The 16,563-nt window shown below is 47.7% G+C and overlaps 1 protein-coding gene across 1 annotated transcript in view; it reads right to left on the bottom strand.

Moving 5' to 3' along the window:
- Positions 1-221: 221 nt before the first annotated feature.
- Positions 222-16,563, bottom strand: part of LOC122547041 (solute carrier family 35 member F3-like) — a 52,573-nt gene continuing 36,231 nt past the window's right edge. Inside the window, exons 4-7 of the mRNA XM_087983630.1 lie at positions 11,512-11,637; positions 5,425-5,617; positions 4,534-4,623; positions 222-2,698 (exon numbers count right to left, since the gene is read on the bottom strand). Of these exons, the coding sequence (XP_087839756.1) occupies positions 2,439-2,698; positions 4,534-4,623; positions 5,425-5,617; positions 11,512-11,637 (669 nt within the window). The 3' untranslated portion in view covers positions 222-2,438. The remainder of the gene's footprint in view (positions 2,699-4,533; positions 4,624-5,424; positions 5,618-11,511; positions 11,638-16,563) is intronic.

The following is a 16,563-nucleotide window of genomic DNA, read 5'->3' as shown; positions in this document are numbered from 1 at the left end:
AAGGTTTGAACTGAGATTTCAGTGAGGTGTGAATGTTTGGCCTTGAGGCAGCATCTTGCCAGTGTGGCCAGAAGGTAGCCTTAACAAAACCACAAATGAGTAGACCATAATTGTATCAGTCCTGGGTACCTTGTCATTTACATTATCTATTTGTACAGGTATCTGTAAAACAATGGTATTTTGTGTCAACCCAGCAGCAGAATAATAGCCAGAACTTCTGAGGTAACAAACATTTTATTGATTTCACAAGATAAAGCTGTTGTTTCTCTGCTCTGAGTCAAAGTTATACAAACTGGGTAATAGCCTTTAGTGCTGTACATGAACTGCTTTAGTGTCAGCATCTCTGCTCAAGTATCAGGACAGAGGGCACTTGCTTGGATGCAGTCAGTTTAGTGGAGAAGATGTCACACACCCTGCTTACTCACACTGCATTTAGGTTGCCAATGGGGGCTTTAAAGTCCTGTTCCCTTGCTTATTTCTGAACTTGCCCCCCCCACCAGAGTCTTTCCCCATTCTTCCTTTGACTTCTCAAGTTTCTTTTGTGAAAGAAAAATTGCCATTTCACCACTGCGAATAGATCTATCCAAACCCTTGCCTTCTCCGTCTTAGAACGTAAGAAATAGGCAATTCAGTCCCTCAAGCCAGCTCCACCATTCAGTGGGATCATGATCAATCTTTTATTTCAACACCATTTTCCTACACAACCCCCAGACAATGATAGGTCGAAGGAGTAAATTGTTTTGTTCCCAACCTATTCATTATTCCTTGAATATTTGCGGCATAAAATTTGAACGTTGATCTGATTGTATTGCTCGGGTAATCCGAATGCTTCAGAAAATGTTCTGCGTCACTATTTTGCTGTAATGTTTTCCCCAAAGGTTCTGCTCTGCAGTAATATCCATAATTTTGTGACATACCTAATTTGGTGTAGTTCATCTCAAGGGTATGACAGCCTCCTGAAACAGTGTCCAGAGATACCTGATATGTCCAGAGTGTCCACAGCTTAGGCTCCAGCTCATTGAGAGTCATTGAGTCACGCAGCATGGAAACAGACCCTTAGGTCCAACCAGTCCATGCCAAACATTATCCCAAACTAAACTACTCCCACCTGCCTGCTCCTGGCCCATACCCCTCCAAACCTTTCCTATTAATGTACTTATCCTAATGATCTGGACCAGATGGGCCAATGGGCTGAGAAGTGGCAGATGGAGTTTAACTCGGATAAATGTGAGGTGCTGCATTTTGAGAAAGCAAATCTTAGCAGGACTTATATACTTAATGGTAAGGTCCTAGAGAGTGTTGTTGAACAAAGAGACCTTGGAGTGCAGGTTCATAGCTTGTTGAAAGTGGAGTTGCAGGTAGATAGGATAGTGAAGAAGGCATTTGGTATGCTTTCCTTTATTGGTCAGAGTATTGAGTACAGGAGTTGGGAGGTCATGTTGCAGCTGTACAGGACATTGGTTAGGCCACTGTTGGAATATTGCGTGCAATTCTGGTCTCCTTCCTATTGGAAAAATGTTGTGAAACTTGAAAGGGTTCAGAAAAGATTTACAAGGATGTTGCCAGGGTTGGAGGGTTTGAGCTACAGGGAGAGATTGAACAGGTTGGGGCTGTTTTCCCTGGAGCGTCGGAGGCTGAGGGGTGACCTTATAGAGGTTTCTAAAATTATGAGGGGCATGGATAGGGTAAATAGGCAAAGTCTTTTCCCTGGGGTCGGGAGTCCAGAACAAGAGGGCATAGGTTTAGGGTGAGAGGGGAAAGATATGAAAGAGACCTAAGGGGCAACTTTTTCATGCAGCGGGTAGTGTGTGTATGGAATGAGCTGCCAGAGGAAGTGGTGGAGGCTGGTACAATTGCAACATTTAAGAGGCATTTGGATGGGTATATGAATACGAAGAGTTTGGAGGGATATGGGCCGGGTGCTGGCAGGTGGGACTAGTTTGGGTTGGGATATCTGGTCGGCATGGACGAGTTGGACCAAAGGGTCTGTTTCCGTGCTGTACATCTCTATGACTTCATGACTCCAAATGCCTTTTAAATATTGTAACTGTACCCACATCCACCGCATCCTCTGGAAATTCATTCCACACACGAACCACTCTCTGAGTAAAGAATTTGCCCCTTGTGTCTTTTTAAAATCTCTCTCCTCTCACCTAAAAAACGTGCGTCTTGAAATCCCCCACCCAGGGAAAAGACAACTACCATTAACCCTATCTATACCCCTCATTCTGTAAGGTCACTTATCAACCTCCTACACTCCATCAACTCTGAGCTGAAATTCCTCGAGCAGTAGAAGTGGGTCACAATGGAAAGCACTGGGGTCCACCAGCCTCTACATACTACAGCTGTAACACATTGGCTGCCATCTTTACTCCGTGTAGTTAATTCATTGAATTGGAGCATGGAAAATCTCCCTATTCTGTGGGACTGTCCCTCGTCTACGAGCTCCTCAGACTGGTGACTAAAGAGCCCACCCCAGTCACCCTGATTCGGACCCCCACCGGCGAGCTGCTCTCAGCACTTTTGGGCCCCAGTTCCCCCTTCGCTGTCTTCCCTCTGAGCTTGGTCAGGAGATCCAGGGCGATGGAGTCCCATTCTTCCGGCAGCAGCAGCAGCAAGAAGGCCAGGCAAAGGACAAGTAGGGCAGCAAGTCTCACATCACCAAGGCCTGGCATCGTACCACAATAAACATCAGTGACTGTGAACGAGAAAAGGGAGAGATTGAGAAACGGTGGTGAGCAAAGTGGTGGAATTATGTTGCAATTTTTATTTCCAATGCTGGATTATTTCACTGGTCAGTTTCACCACATCTCTGTAGGTGTTAATTTTGTGTATGTCTTCCATTCTCGTAGATAATGGTGAAATCTCACCGTTTTTACCGGGAGAGACTGGAATTGCTACATGAATTCCGTTTGCTGAAGTTGGTAGAATCTTTTTTCTCTTTTTACAGAAAAAGAAGAAAAACAGAAAAAAGGCAGTACAAAACAGACCATAACATAATACCATTGTTAATAAATGACCTACTATTCTACCAGAACAAACAGATCTATTTACCTTAAACTAAACTAAACATATTAAATAAATACTAACTTAAACTAAATTTAAATAACTTAAATTAAATAATACCTCACTACTTTATTCCATCTCACTCAATAGACCTCCACTGAGGCTCCCATCCCTGGGAGCTCCATCTACAGTACCAGTATTCTTTCTCCCTTCCAGTCTGTTCCCCCTGGGGCCTGACAGACACCCACACTGATTCCCACGGCTACACCATGGCCCTATTTAATATTGCTGAAGAATCTTTTTTTAAAATCATTTGCTGCAGTTCTGTTTAAATGGATTCTGTAGACTGTTTGAGTAGGACCCTGTTTAAACAGACTCTGGGATCTCTTAGCTGCAGTGCGATGTTCACATAGCTGTTTGGTGACAGTTTGCCGTAATGTTAAGCGTGAATTGACTCTGTAGACTGTTTGCTGTCATGCTGTCTTCACAAAGGCTCTGTCTATTGCAGTAATGTGCTAATTTATTGATGGGATGTGGGCATTGCTGGCTGGTCCCGCATTTATTGCCCATCCCTAGTTGCCCTTGAACTGCTGCGGTCCACCTGCTGTGACTTGACCCACAGTGCCATTAGGGACGGAATTCCAGGATTTTGACCCAGCCACAGTGAAGGAACGGCGACATATTTCCGAATCAGAATGGCGAGTGGCTTAAAGGGGAACTTGGAAGATGGTGGTGTTCCCTTTATCTGCTACCCTTGTCCTTCTAGATGGGAACAGTTGTGGGTTTGGAAGGTGCTGGTCTGAGCATCTTTGGTGAATTTCTGCAGTGCATCTTGTAAATGGTACACCCTGCTGCTGGTGAGCATCAGTGGTGGAGGGAGTGATGTTTGTCGATGTGGTGCCAATCAAACAGCCTGCTCTATCCTCGATGCTGTCAAGCTTCTTGAGTGTTGTTGGAGCTGCATTCATCCAGGTAAGTGGGGAGTATTCCATCACACTCCTGACTTGTAGATGGTGGACAGGCTTTGGGATATCAGGAGGTGAGTTACTTGCTGCAGTATCCCTCGTCTCTGACCCAGTCTTGTTGCCATTGTATTTATGTGGTGAGTCCATTTGAGTTTCTGGTCAATAATAACCCCCAGGATATTGATTCAATGGTAATGCCATTGAATGTCAAAGGGCAATGGTTAGATTGTCTGTTATTGGTGATGGTCATAGCCTGGCATTAGTGTCGCGCAAATGTTACTTGCCACTTGTCAGTCCAAGCCTGGGTATTATCCAACTCTTGTTGCATTTGAACTTGTTGACTGCCATGGTGTAAATCGACTCTGTAGTCTGCAGTACTGCACGAGGAGACTGTTTGCTGCAGTGCCACGTTTATATAGATTGTACAGTGTTTTCTTGTCTAAGTACTAATTTAAGTATACTCTTTGGTCAGGGAGTACAAACCCAGATGCAGCGCTAGCTAAAATTTGGTGTGTCGCATGATATGTGCTGCATTATGAGGGAGCTGCTGTGTTAGCCTCACCGGCGTTTACTGGTATGCTCAGAAATGCTCCCAACGACACCAAGACAGGGAAGGTTACTGTAGCCCCACAGTTGATCACAGCATTGAATACTGAAAGAGAAAGAACATTTTTGTGGGTCAATGTAGGTGTTCAGCCACCAACTCACCATCAAGCCTCTGTCACAATCCTATAGTAACAACACAAGATTCTCTGTACTATATTATTAATCATTCCCAGGGGTAGGCCACTCAATATGATCAGAACTGATCATCCAGTACCCTATTCCCTCTTTCCCCTTATGTCCTTTGATTCATTTAGACTTAAGAACTATATCTACATCTTTCTTGAAAGTCTTCAATGCCTCAACAGTTTCCTGTGGAAGACAATTCCGCAGGCTCACCACTCTCTGGGTGAAGAAATTCCTTCTTATGTCTGTGCTAAATGGCCTACCGGTAACCTGAGGCTGTGACCCCTGGTTCTAGACCTCCTAGTCATTGAGAACAATTCAGAGTAAAACTCCATCTGTGCTGTCCACATCTAACACACCTGGGATAGTTACAACACAGGGTTAGATAGACAGTACCTGTAAGTCCTCATCAAACGCTCCCAGGATTGGTATTCCAGTAAGCTACAAGTGTGTCCCTTTTACATTTCTCACATCAGCTCTCATTGCAGCCTCAAAGGGTTGCCCAGTTGGTGCTGAATTAGAAGCTGTTTCGTGGTGTAGAACCAGGCAGTCTAACCTTTTCACCTACATTCCTCACAGTCAGCAGAAAAGACAGAGTTCTTTATAGTTACAGTGATCTAACCTGCCAGACAGACCCAGGTTTGCAAATGGGCATTGTTTGGTTTTACCACCTCAGACTAATCCAACGCCGTGCATGAGGATGAGGTGAAATACACTCACGTACCTAAGAGGAGGGCAGCCAGTCCACACAGCTGCTCCCAGGGTACGTCCCTGGCAGAAGGCCAGTGTTCCACTCTGGTGACGTACAGGATGACAGCGACCCAGCTGAGGAAGAGGAGGTTGAAGGCACCCAGTGCAGTGAGAAAGAGGGCCACTTCCCTGCAGCTCACTCTGCCAAGTAGGAGCTTAAACAGGACCTGTTGGCCAAGGAACACTGAGTTAACTCCAGGCTAACGACATTCTTCCTATACTGTACTCTTCTTGTTTGAGACCAACTTGGATAAATGTCCAAAAGACATCAAATCCACACCAATGCCTCGTTTCCCCGTCTTGGAACCAGGAAATCCTTTTATCTGCTTGAAGTGAATACAAGCCTAATCTTTGCAAACTCTCCTCGTAATTTAGCTGAATGTCGTTGCAGTGAACGTGGCAACATTTGATTTGATTTATTATTGTAAGATGTCCCGAGATCCAGTGAAAAGTATTGTTTTGCGTGCTATCCAGACAAATCATACCTTACATAAATAAATCAGGGTAATGGACCAGAATGTAGATTATAGTGTTACAGCCACAGAGAAGGTGCAATGAAAGATCAACTGTAATATATGAGTAGTCTGTTCATAAGTCTGTTAACAGCTGGGAAGAAGCTGTCCTTGAATCTGTTGGTACGTAGGATTTAGCAGGAGGAGTAGACCATCTGGACTTTCAGTAAGACCATTGCTGACCTCGTTGTGGCCTCAATTTCATTTTGCAGTCTGTCACGACATAACCCTTGTCTATTAAAAATCCATCTAACTCAGCCCTGAATAAATCCATTGTTTCTGGGAAGAGAATTCCACTGGCTAACAACCCTCTGAGAGAAACAAACCTCTCCTCATTGCGTCCCCCCCCAAAGTTAAACTATCTCCGACCTGAAGTATGGTGCTCAAACTAGACCCAGTTACTCAAGATGGGACTGAACGAGAACTCTGTGTAACTGTAGCGCCACGCCCATCCATTTATGTCTCAGCCCTGTTGGAATTAAAAAACATTTATCCCTAAGGTATTCCCTGCCACTGTTCCCATGCCAGTTGACTTGCTACTCTGTGGGAAATTAGGGTGGGCTACACAACACTCCCCTTTGCAAGTGTAACAGACCAACAGAGCCACCCTCGGCTGTAGCCACCTCACTCTCGAAGCACGCAGTTGTGGGTTCGAGACCCGCCACGATCCAAGCAGACAATCCCTGTTGCCTGCTCCCGGGGAGGGGGAGTATTGCATTGTCAAAGGCGATGTCTTTCAGATGTGATGTTAAACTCAGAACCCCGTCTACTCTCTCAACGGGGTATAAAGGATCCCACAGACTCTGATGGAAGAAGAACAGTAGGGGGAGCTCTCCCCTTAGTTGGGGTCAGGAGTTATCCCTCAGTCATAGAGTCATACAGCACAGACATAGACCCTTCAGTCCAACTTGTCCAAGCTCCCCAAACTGAATTAGTCCCACTTTCCTGCGTTTGGCCCATATCCCCTTAAACCTTTCCTATTCATGTACCTGTCCAAATGTCTTTTTAAGGATGCGGATCTTATCAGATTGAGTGGATCGGTTGGGGAGACAGATAGAAGCAATGAGGAATTTGTAACAGCAACAGTATGTGATGGATGGAAGTTATAGGAAGGGGGGACAGTCTCAGATACAGTCACATAGATGGGTTAACTCCAGGAAGGGTGAGAGAGGTCGGCACCAAGGGCAGGAGTCTTTTGTGGATATACCCATTTCACACAGGTATGCTGTTTTGGAAAATGTAGGGGGTGTTGGATTCTCAGGGGAACGTAGCACAAACAGCTAGGTTTCTGGTATTGAGACTGGCTCTAATGTAACGAGGGGTACATCGGCTTCCAAGAGATCAATTGTGTTAGGGGATTCTGTAGTCAGAGGTACAGACAGACGTTTCTGTGGCCAGCAGAGAAAAATCAGAATGGTATGTTGTTTCCCTGGTGCCAGGATCAAGGATGTCTCAGAGAGGGTGCAGAATGTTCTCACGGGGGAGAGGGGCCAGCAGGAGGTCATTGTCCACATTGGAACCAACGACATTGGAAGGGAAAAGGTTGAGACTCTGACGGGAGATTACAGAGAGTTAGGCAGAAATTTAAAAAGGTGGTCCTCAAGGGTAGTACTATCTGGATTACTCCCAGGGCTACGAGCTAGTGAGGGCAGGAATAGGAGGATAGAGCAGATGAATGAATGGCTGAGGAGCTGGTTTATGGGAGAAGGATTCACTTTTTTGGATCATTGGAATCTCTTTTGGGGTAGAAGTGGCCTGTACAAGAAGGACAGGTTGCACCTAAATTGGGAGGGGACTAATATACTGGCAGGGAAATTTGCTAGAACTGCTTGGGAGGGTTTAAACTAGTAAGGTGGGGGGTGGGACCCAGGGAGATAGTGAGGAAAGAGATCGATCTGAGATGGGTACAGCTGAGAACAGAAGTGAGTCAAACAGTCAGGGCAGGCAGGGACAAGGTAGGACTAATAAATTACACTGCATTTATTTCAATGCAAGGGGCCGAACAGGGAAGGCAGATGAACTCAGGGAATGGTTAGGAACATGGGACTGGGATATCATAACAATTACGGAAACATGGCTCAGGGATGGACAGGACTGGCAGCTTAATGTTCCAGGATACAAATGCTACAGGAAGGATAGAAAGGGAGGCAAGAGATGAGGGGGAGTGGTATTTTTAATAAGGGATAGCATTACAGCTGTGCTGAGGGAGGATATTCCCGGAAATACATCCAGGGAAGTTATTTGGGTGGAACTGAGAAATAAGAAAGGGATGATCACCTTATTGAGATTGTATTATAGACCCCCCAATAGTCAGAGGGAAATTGAAAAACAAACTTGTAAGGAGATCTCAGCTATCTGTAAGAATAATAGGGTAGTTATGGCAGGGGATTTTAACTTTCCAAACATCGACTGGGACTGCCATAGTGCTAAAGGTTTAGATGGAGAGGAATTTCTTAAGTGTGTACAAGACAATTTTCTGATTCAGTATGTGGATGTACCTACTAGAGAAGGTGCAAAACTTGACCTACTCTTGGGAAATAAGGCAGGGCAGGTGACTGAGGTGTCAGTGGGGGAGCACTTTGGGGACGTAATTCTATTCATTTTAAAATAATGATGGAAAAGGACAGACCAGATCTAAAAGTTGAAGTTCTAAATTGGAGAAAGGCCAATTTTGACGGTATTAGGCAAGAACTTTCGAAAGCTGATTGGAGGCAGATGTTCGCAGGTAAAGGGATGGCTGGAAAATGGGAAGCCTTCAGAAATGAGATAATGAGAATCCAGAGAAAGTATATTCCTGTCAGGGTGAAAGGGAAGGCTGGTAGGTACAGGGAATGCTGGATGACTTAAGAAATTAAGGGTTTGATTAAGAAAAAGAAGGAAGCTTATGTCAGGTAGAGACAGGATAGATTGAGTGAATCCTCAGAAGAGTATAAAGGCAGTAGGAGTATACTTGAGCGGGAAATCAGGAGGGCAAAACGGGGACATGAGATTGCTTTGGCACATAGAATTAAGGAGAATCCAAAGGGTTTTTACAAATATATTAAGGACAAAAGGGTAACTAGGGAGAGAATAGAGCCCCTCAAAGATCAGCAAGGCGGCCTTTGTGTGGAGCCACAGAAAATGAGGGAGATACTAAATGAATATTTTGCATCAGTATTTACTGTGGAAAAGGATATGGAAGATATAGACTGTAGGGAAATAGATGGTGACATCTTGTAAAATGTCCCGATATACAGAGGAGGAAGTGCTGGATGTCATGAAATGGTTAAAAGTGGATAACTCCCCAGGACCGGATCAGGTGTACCCGAGAACTCTGTGGGAAGCTAGAGAAGTGATTGCTGGGGCTCTTGCTGAGATATTTGTATCATCGATAGTCACAGGTGAGGTGCAGGAAGACTGGAGATTGGCAAACGTGGTGCCACTGTTTAAGAAGGGTGGTAAAGACAAGGCAGGGAACTATAGACCAGTGACCCTGACCTCGGTGGTGGGCAAGTTGTTGGAGGGAATCCTGAGGGACATGATGTACATGTATTTGGAAAAGCAAGGACTGATTCGGGATAGTCAACATGGCTTTGTGCATGGGAAATCATGTCTCACAAACTTGATTGAGTTTTTTGAAGAAGTAACAAAGAAGATTGATGAGGGCAGAGCAGTAGATGTGATCTATATGGACTTCAGTATGGCGTTCGACAGGGTTCCCCATGGGAGACTGATTAGCAAGGTTCGATCTCATGGAATACAGGGAAAACTAGTCATTTGGATACAGAACTGGCTGAAAGGTAGAAGACAGAGGATGGTGGTGGAGGGTTGTTTTTCAGACTGGAGGCCTGTGAACAGTTGAGTGCCACAAGGATCGGTGCTGGGCCCTCTACTTTTTGTCATTTACATAAATGATTTGGATGCGAGCATAAGAGGTACAGTTAGTAAGTTTGCAGATGACACCAAAATTGGAGGTGTAGTGGACAGCGAAGAGGGTTACCTCAGATTACAACAGGATCTGGACCAGATGGGCCATTGGGCTGAGAAGTGGCAGATGGAGTTTAATTCAGATAAATGTGAGGTGCTGCATTTTGGGAAAGCAAATCTTAGCAGGATTTATACACTTAATGGTAAGGTCCTAGGGAGTGTTGCTGAACAAAGAGACCTTGGAGTGCAGGTTCATAGCTCCTTGAAAGTGGAGTCGCAGGTAGATAGGATAGTGAAGAAGGCGTTTGGTATGCTTTCCTTTATCGGTCAGAGTATTGAGTACATGAGTTGGGAGGTCAAGTTGTGGCTGTACAGGACATTGGTTAGGCCACTGTTGGAATATTGCGTGCAATTCTGGTCTCCTTCTTATCGGAAAGATGTTGTGAAACTTGAAAGGGTTCAGAAAAGATTTACAAGGATGTTGCCAGAGTTGGAGGGTTTGAGCTGTAGGGAGAGGCTGAACAGGCTGGGGCTGTTTTCCCTGGAGCGTCGGAGGCTGAGGGGTGACCTTATAGAGGTTTACAAAATTATGAGGGCCATGGATAGGATAAATAGGCAAAGTCTTTTCCCTGGGGTTGGGGAGTCCAGAACTAGAGGGCAGAGGTTTAGGGTGAGAGGGGAAAGATATAAAAGAGACCCAAGTGGCAACTTTTTCACCCAGAGGGTGGTAAGTGTATGGAATGAGCTGCCAGAGGATATGGTGGAGGCTGTACAATTGCAACATTTAAGAGGCATTTGGGTGGGTATATGAATAGGAAGGGTTTGGAGGGATATGGGCCGGGTGCTGGCAGGTGGGACTAGATTGGGTTGGGATATCTGGTCGGCGTGGACGGGTTGGACCGAAGGCTCTGTTTCCGTGCTGTACATCTCTATGACACTAAATGCTGTAACTGTACCTGTTCCTCCACATTTGAACCACCCTCTGTGTGGAAAAAATTGTCCTTCAGGTCTCTCTTAAATCTTTCTCCTCTCGCCTTAAAAACCGCCCCCTAGTTTTGAACTTTCCCACCCAAGGGAAAAGACTTTTCCTATTCACCCTGTCTATGCTCCCCATGGTTTCATAAACCTCTGTAAGGTCACCCCTGAACCTCCTCCAGCCTCTCCTTATAACTCGAACCCTCCCGTCCCGGCGACATCCTGGTAAATCTTATCTGAACCCTCTCCAGTTTAATAATATCCTTCTTCTAGCAGGGTGACCGGAATTGTAGGCTGTATTCCAAAAGTGGCCTCACCAACATCCTGTACAACCTCAACATGACCTTCCACCTCAATGGTCTGAGCAATGAAGGAAAGTGTGTTAAACGCCTTTTTAATCCCCCCCCCACCGTCTATATGCGATGCAACTGTCAAAGGACGTTGTACCCGAACCCCTGGGACTCTCTATTTGACAGCGTCAGAATCAGGCAAGCATTCCATTCTTCCCATTGCGGGTTTTGGGATCTTGTTGTGTGCAAACTGAGGCCGGCCCGCTTCCTCCGTTACGATTCAGACAGGAAGGCAGTTTATTGGCTGTGCCGAGGCTGCGCAAGGCGCTAGACGAATGCGAACGCTTTAACCGTGTTCCCGCGAGTGAGGGCGCTCACCTTGTAAAGGGCGGAGGTAGATGCGGATGCCACGACCAGCGCCACCCCCACGATGGAATCCCGGCGGAAACCGTCCACGGAGGCGATCAGCACGATCCCGGTGATTGAGAGGATCGCAGCCACAATCTGTACGAGGCAGAGGTGACAGGAAGGTGAATCTAGCCCTGCCCATTCACCTGGAGAGGGGCACAGCAAGAACCCAGGACAGCAACCAAACTGGTTAGTCAGTCAGCAGGAGGCCATTCAGCCAGCTGTGCCTGTGCTAGCCTCTTTGAGAGAGTTACACAATTCAGCCCACTTTCCCCTGAGACACGATAATTTCTTTTCCCTCTTCCAACTATATAGCTTTCCAAACTTGTTGCATGTAGTAACAGACCTTCGAGCCTCCCCCATCCTGCTGTCTCAACATGTGTTCAGCCGATGTCCCAGCACAGGGGAACCTCGATTATCCGAACGTGATGGGCGGGTACTATTTTATTAATCAATTAATTGCCCCTACTCTGGGGCTGGGAGTTTGTAAAAATCTGCTCATTGTTCAGGAGACTACAGAAACACAGAGGGCGCAAGGCCCCGTCCGCCACCTTCGGGCAACGTCACCCCTCCCACCCCCGCGACCCTAACACCACCTCCTCCCCGGACCCCAACACCCTCCCGAACACCGTGACCCCACCCAGCCCCCCCCACCCCCCCTCTCTCCGGCGCAGCTGGACTGGACACCAACAGGAAGACTGCAGTTGCCTCTGTGGGCTAAGTCTCCAAATAGCACAGACACACACACGCACTCACACACACACAGACACACACACACACACACTCACACAGACACAGACACAGCCACACACACACTCACACAGACACACACACGCACTCACAGACACACACATGCACACACGCACTCACAGACACACACAGCCACACACACAGACACATCCAGACACACAGACACAGCCACACACACAGACACACTCACATACACACACAGACACAGCCACACACACATGCACACACACAGACACACACACACACAGACACTCATACAGACACACAGACACAGCCATACACACACAGACACAGCCACACACACACAGCCACACACACACACACTCACACACAGACACAGCCAAACACACAGACACAGCCACATACACAGACACACACACACACAGACACAGCCACACACACACAGAGACACACACACACACAGAGACACACACACACACAGAAACACACACACACACAGACACACACACAGACACAGCCACACACACAGACACACACAGAACAGAAACAGCCACACACATAGACACACACACAGACACACACAGCCACACACACAGACACATCCACACACACAGACACACAGACACAGCCACACACACAGACACACTCACATACACACACAGACACAGTCACACACACAGGCACACACACAGGCACACACACAGACTCAGCCTCAGAGACACAGACACACAGACACACTCACAGACACACACACACAGACACACACACAGACACAGCCACACACAGACACAGCCACACACAGAGACACACACAGACACAGCCACACACACAGATACACACACACAAATATGCACACACTGACACGGCCACACACTCACACAGACACTGCCACACACACAGACACAGCCACACACACAGACACACACACACACAGACACACACACAGTCACAGCAACACACACAGACACACACACAGACACACTCACACACACAGACACAGCCACACACATACACACAAACACACATACAGACACAGGCACACACACACAAATACGCACACACTGACACGGCCACACACTCACACAGACACTGCCACACTCACAGACACAGCCACACACACAGACACACTCACACACACAGCCACACACACAGTCACAGCAACACACACAGACACACACACAGACACACTCACACACACAGACACAGCCACACACACACAAACACACATACAGACACAGGCACACGCACACACACGCACAGACACACACATAGCCACAACCACGCACACAGACACACACACACACAGCCACACACACACGGACACACACAGCCACACGCACAGACACATCCACACACACAGACGCACACACACAGACACAGCCACACACACAGGCACGCACAGACACATCCACACACACAGACACACTCACATACACACACAGACACAGCCACACACACAGACACAGCCACAGCCACACAGACATACACACACATACAGACACAGCCACACACACACATTCACACACACACAGACACAGCCACACACACAGACACACTCACATACACACACAGACACAGCCACACACACATGCACACACACACACAGACACTCATACAGACACACAGACACAGCCATACACACACAGACACAGCCACACACACACACACTCACACACAGACACAGCCAAACACACAGACACAGCCACATACACAGACACACACACACACAGACACAGCCACACACACACAGACACACACACACACAGAGACACAGAAACACACACACACACAGACACACACACAGACACAGCCACACACACAGACACACACAGAACAGAAACAGCCACACACATAGACACACACACAGACACACACAGCCACACACACAGACACATCCACACACACAGACACACAGACACAGCCACACACACAGACACACTCACATACACACACAGACACAGTCACACACACAGGCACACACACAGGCACACACACAGACTCAGCCTCAGAGACACAGACACACTCACAGACACACACACACAGACACACACACAGACACAGCCACACACAGACACAGCCACACACAGAGACACACACAGACACAGCCACACACACAGATACACACACACAAATACGCACACACTGACACGGCCACACACTCACACAGACACTGCCACACACACAGACACAGCCACACACACAGACACACACACACACAGACACACACACAGTCACAGCAACACACACAGACACACACACAGACACACTCACACACACAGACACAGCCACACACATACACACAAACACACATACAGACACAGGCACACACACACAAATACGCACACACTGACACGGCCACACACTCACACAGACACTGCCACACTCACAGACACAGCCACACACACAGACACACTCACACACACAGCCACACACACAGTCACAGCAACACACACAGACACACACACAGACACACTCACACACACAGACACAGCCACACACACACAAACACACATACAGACACAGGCACACGCACACACACGCACAGACACACACATAGCCACAACCACGCACACAGACACACACACACACAGCCACGCACACAGACACACACACACACACAGACACACACAGCCACACGCACAGACACATCCACACACACAGACGCACACACACAGACACAGCCACACACACAGGCACGCACAGACACACTCACATACACACACAGACACAGCCACACACACAGACACAGCCACAGCCACACAGACATACACACACATACAGACACAGCCACACACACACATTCACACACACACAGACACAGCCACACACACAGACACACACACAGCCACAGGCACACAGACACAGCCACACACACAGACACGCACACAGACACAGCCATACACACAGACACAGCCACACACACAGACTCACATACACACAGGCACAGCCACACACACAGACATGCACAGACACACACACAGACAGACACAGACACGCGCAGACACACACACAGACACAGCCACACACACAGACACAGCCACACACACAGACATGCACAGACACACACACAGACAGACACAGACACGCGCAGACACACACACAGACACAGCCACACACACAGACACAGCCACACACACACTCACACTCACACAGACACAGACACACACAGCCACACACACATATACACACAGAAACAGCCACACACACAGACACACACACATTCGCACACACACTCTCACACACACACACAGCCACACACAGACACACACACAGCCACACTCACACACACACAGACACAGCCACACACACAGACACACTCACACACACAGACACACACACAGACACACACACATATACAGACACAGCCACACACAGACACAGCCATACACACAGACACATTCGCACACAGACACAGCCACACACACAGACACACTCTCACACACACAGACACAGCCACGCACACAGACACACACACAGACACAGCCACACACACAGACACAGCCACACACACAGACACAGCCACTCACACATGCTCACACACACAGACACACACACACAGACACACTCACACACACAGACACACACACAGACACAGCCACACACAGACACACACAAACATACATACAGACACAGCCACATACACAGACACGCACAGACACACACACAGCCACAACCACACACACAGACACACACAGACACAACCACGCACACAGACACACTCACACACACACAGACACACACAGACACATCCACACACACAGACGCACACACACAGACACAGCCACCACATAGGCACGCACAGACACTGCCACACACACAGACACACTCACATACACACACAGACACAGCCACACACACAGCCACAGCCACACAGACATACACACACATACAGACACAGCCACACACACACATTCACACACACACACAGACACAGCCACACACACAGACACACACACAGCCACAGACACACAGACACAGCCACACACACAGACACACACACAGACACAGCCATACACACAGACACACACACATTCGCACACACACACTCACACACACACAGCCACACACAGACACACACACAGCCACAATCACACAGACACAGCCACACACACAGACACACTCACACACGCAGACACAGACACACACACACACACACACATACAGACACAGCCACACACAGACACAGCCATACACACAGACACAGCCACACACACAGACACACACAGAACAGAAACAGCCACACACACAGACACACTCACACACACAGACACACACAGCCACACACACAGACACAGCCTCACACACATACAC

This window comes from Chiloscyllium plagiosum, unplaced genomic scaffold, assembly GCF_037043375.1.
Source record: "Chiloscyllium plagiosum isolate Xiang-an unplaced genomic scaffold, Cpla_swu_hap1 HiC_scaffold_46, whole genome shotgun sequence".
Classification (NCBI taxonomy): Eukaryota; Metazoa; Chordata; class Chondrichthyes; order Orectolobiformes; family Hemiscylliidae; genus Chiloscyllium; species Chiloscyllium plagiosum.
Note: the sequence above shows the minus strand (reverse complement) of the source record. Positions and strands in the feature narration are given on the sequence as shown.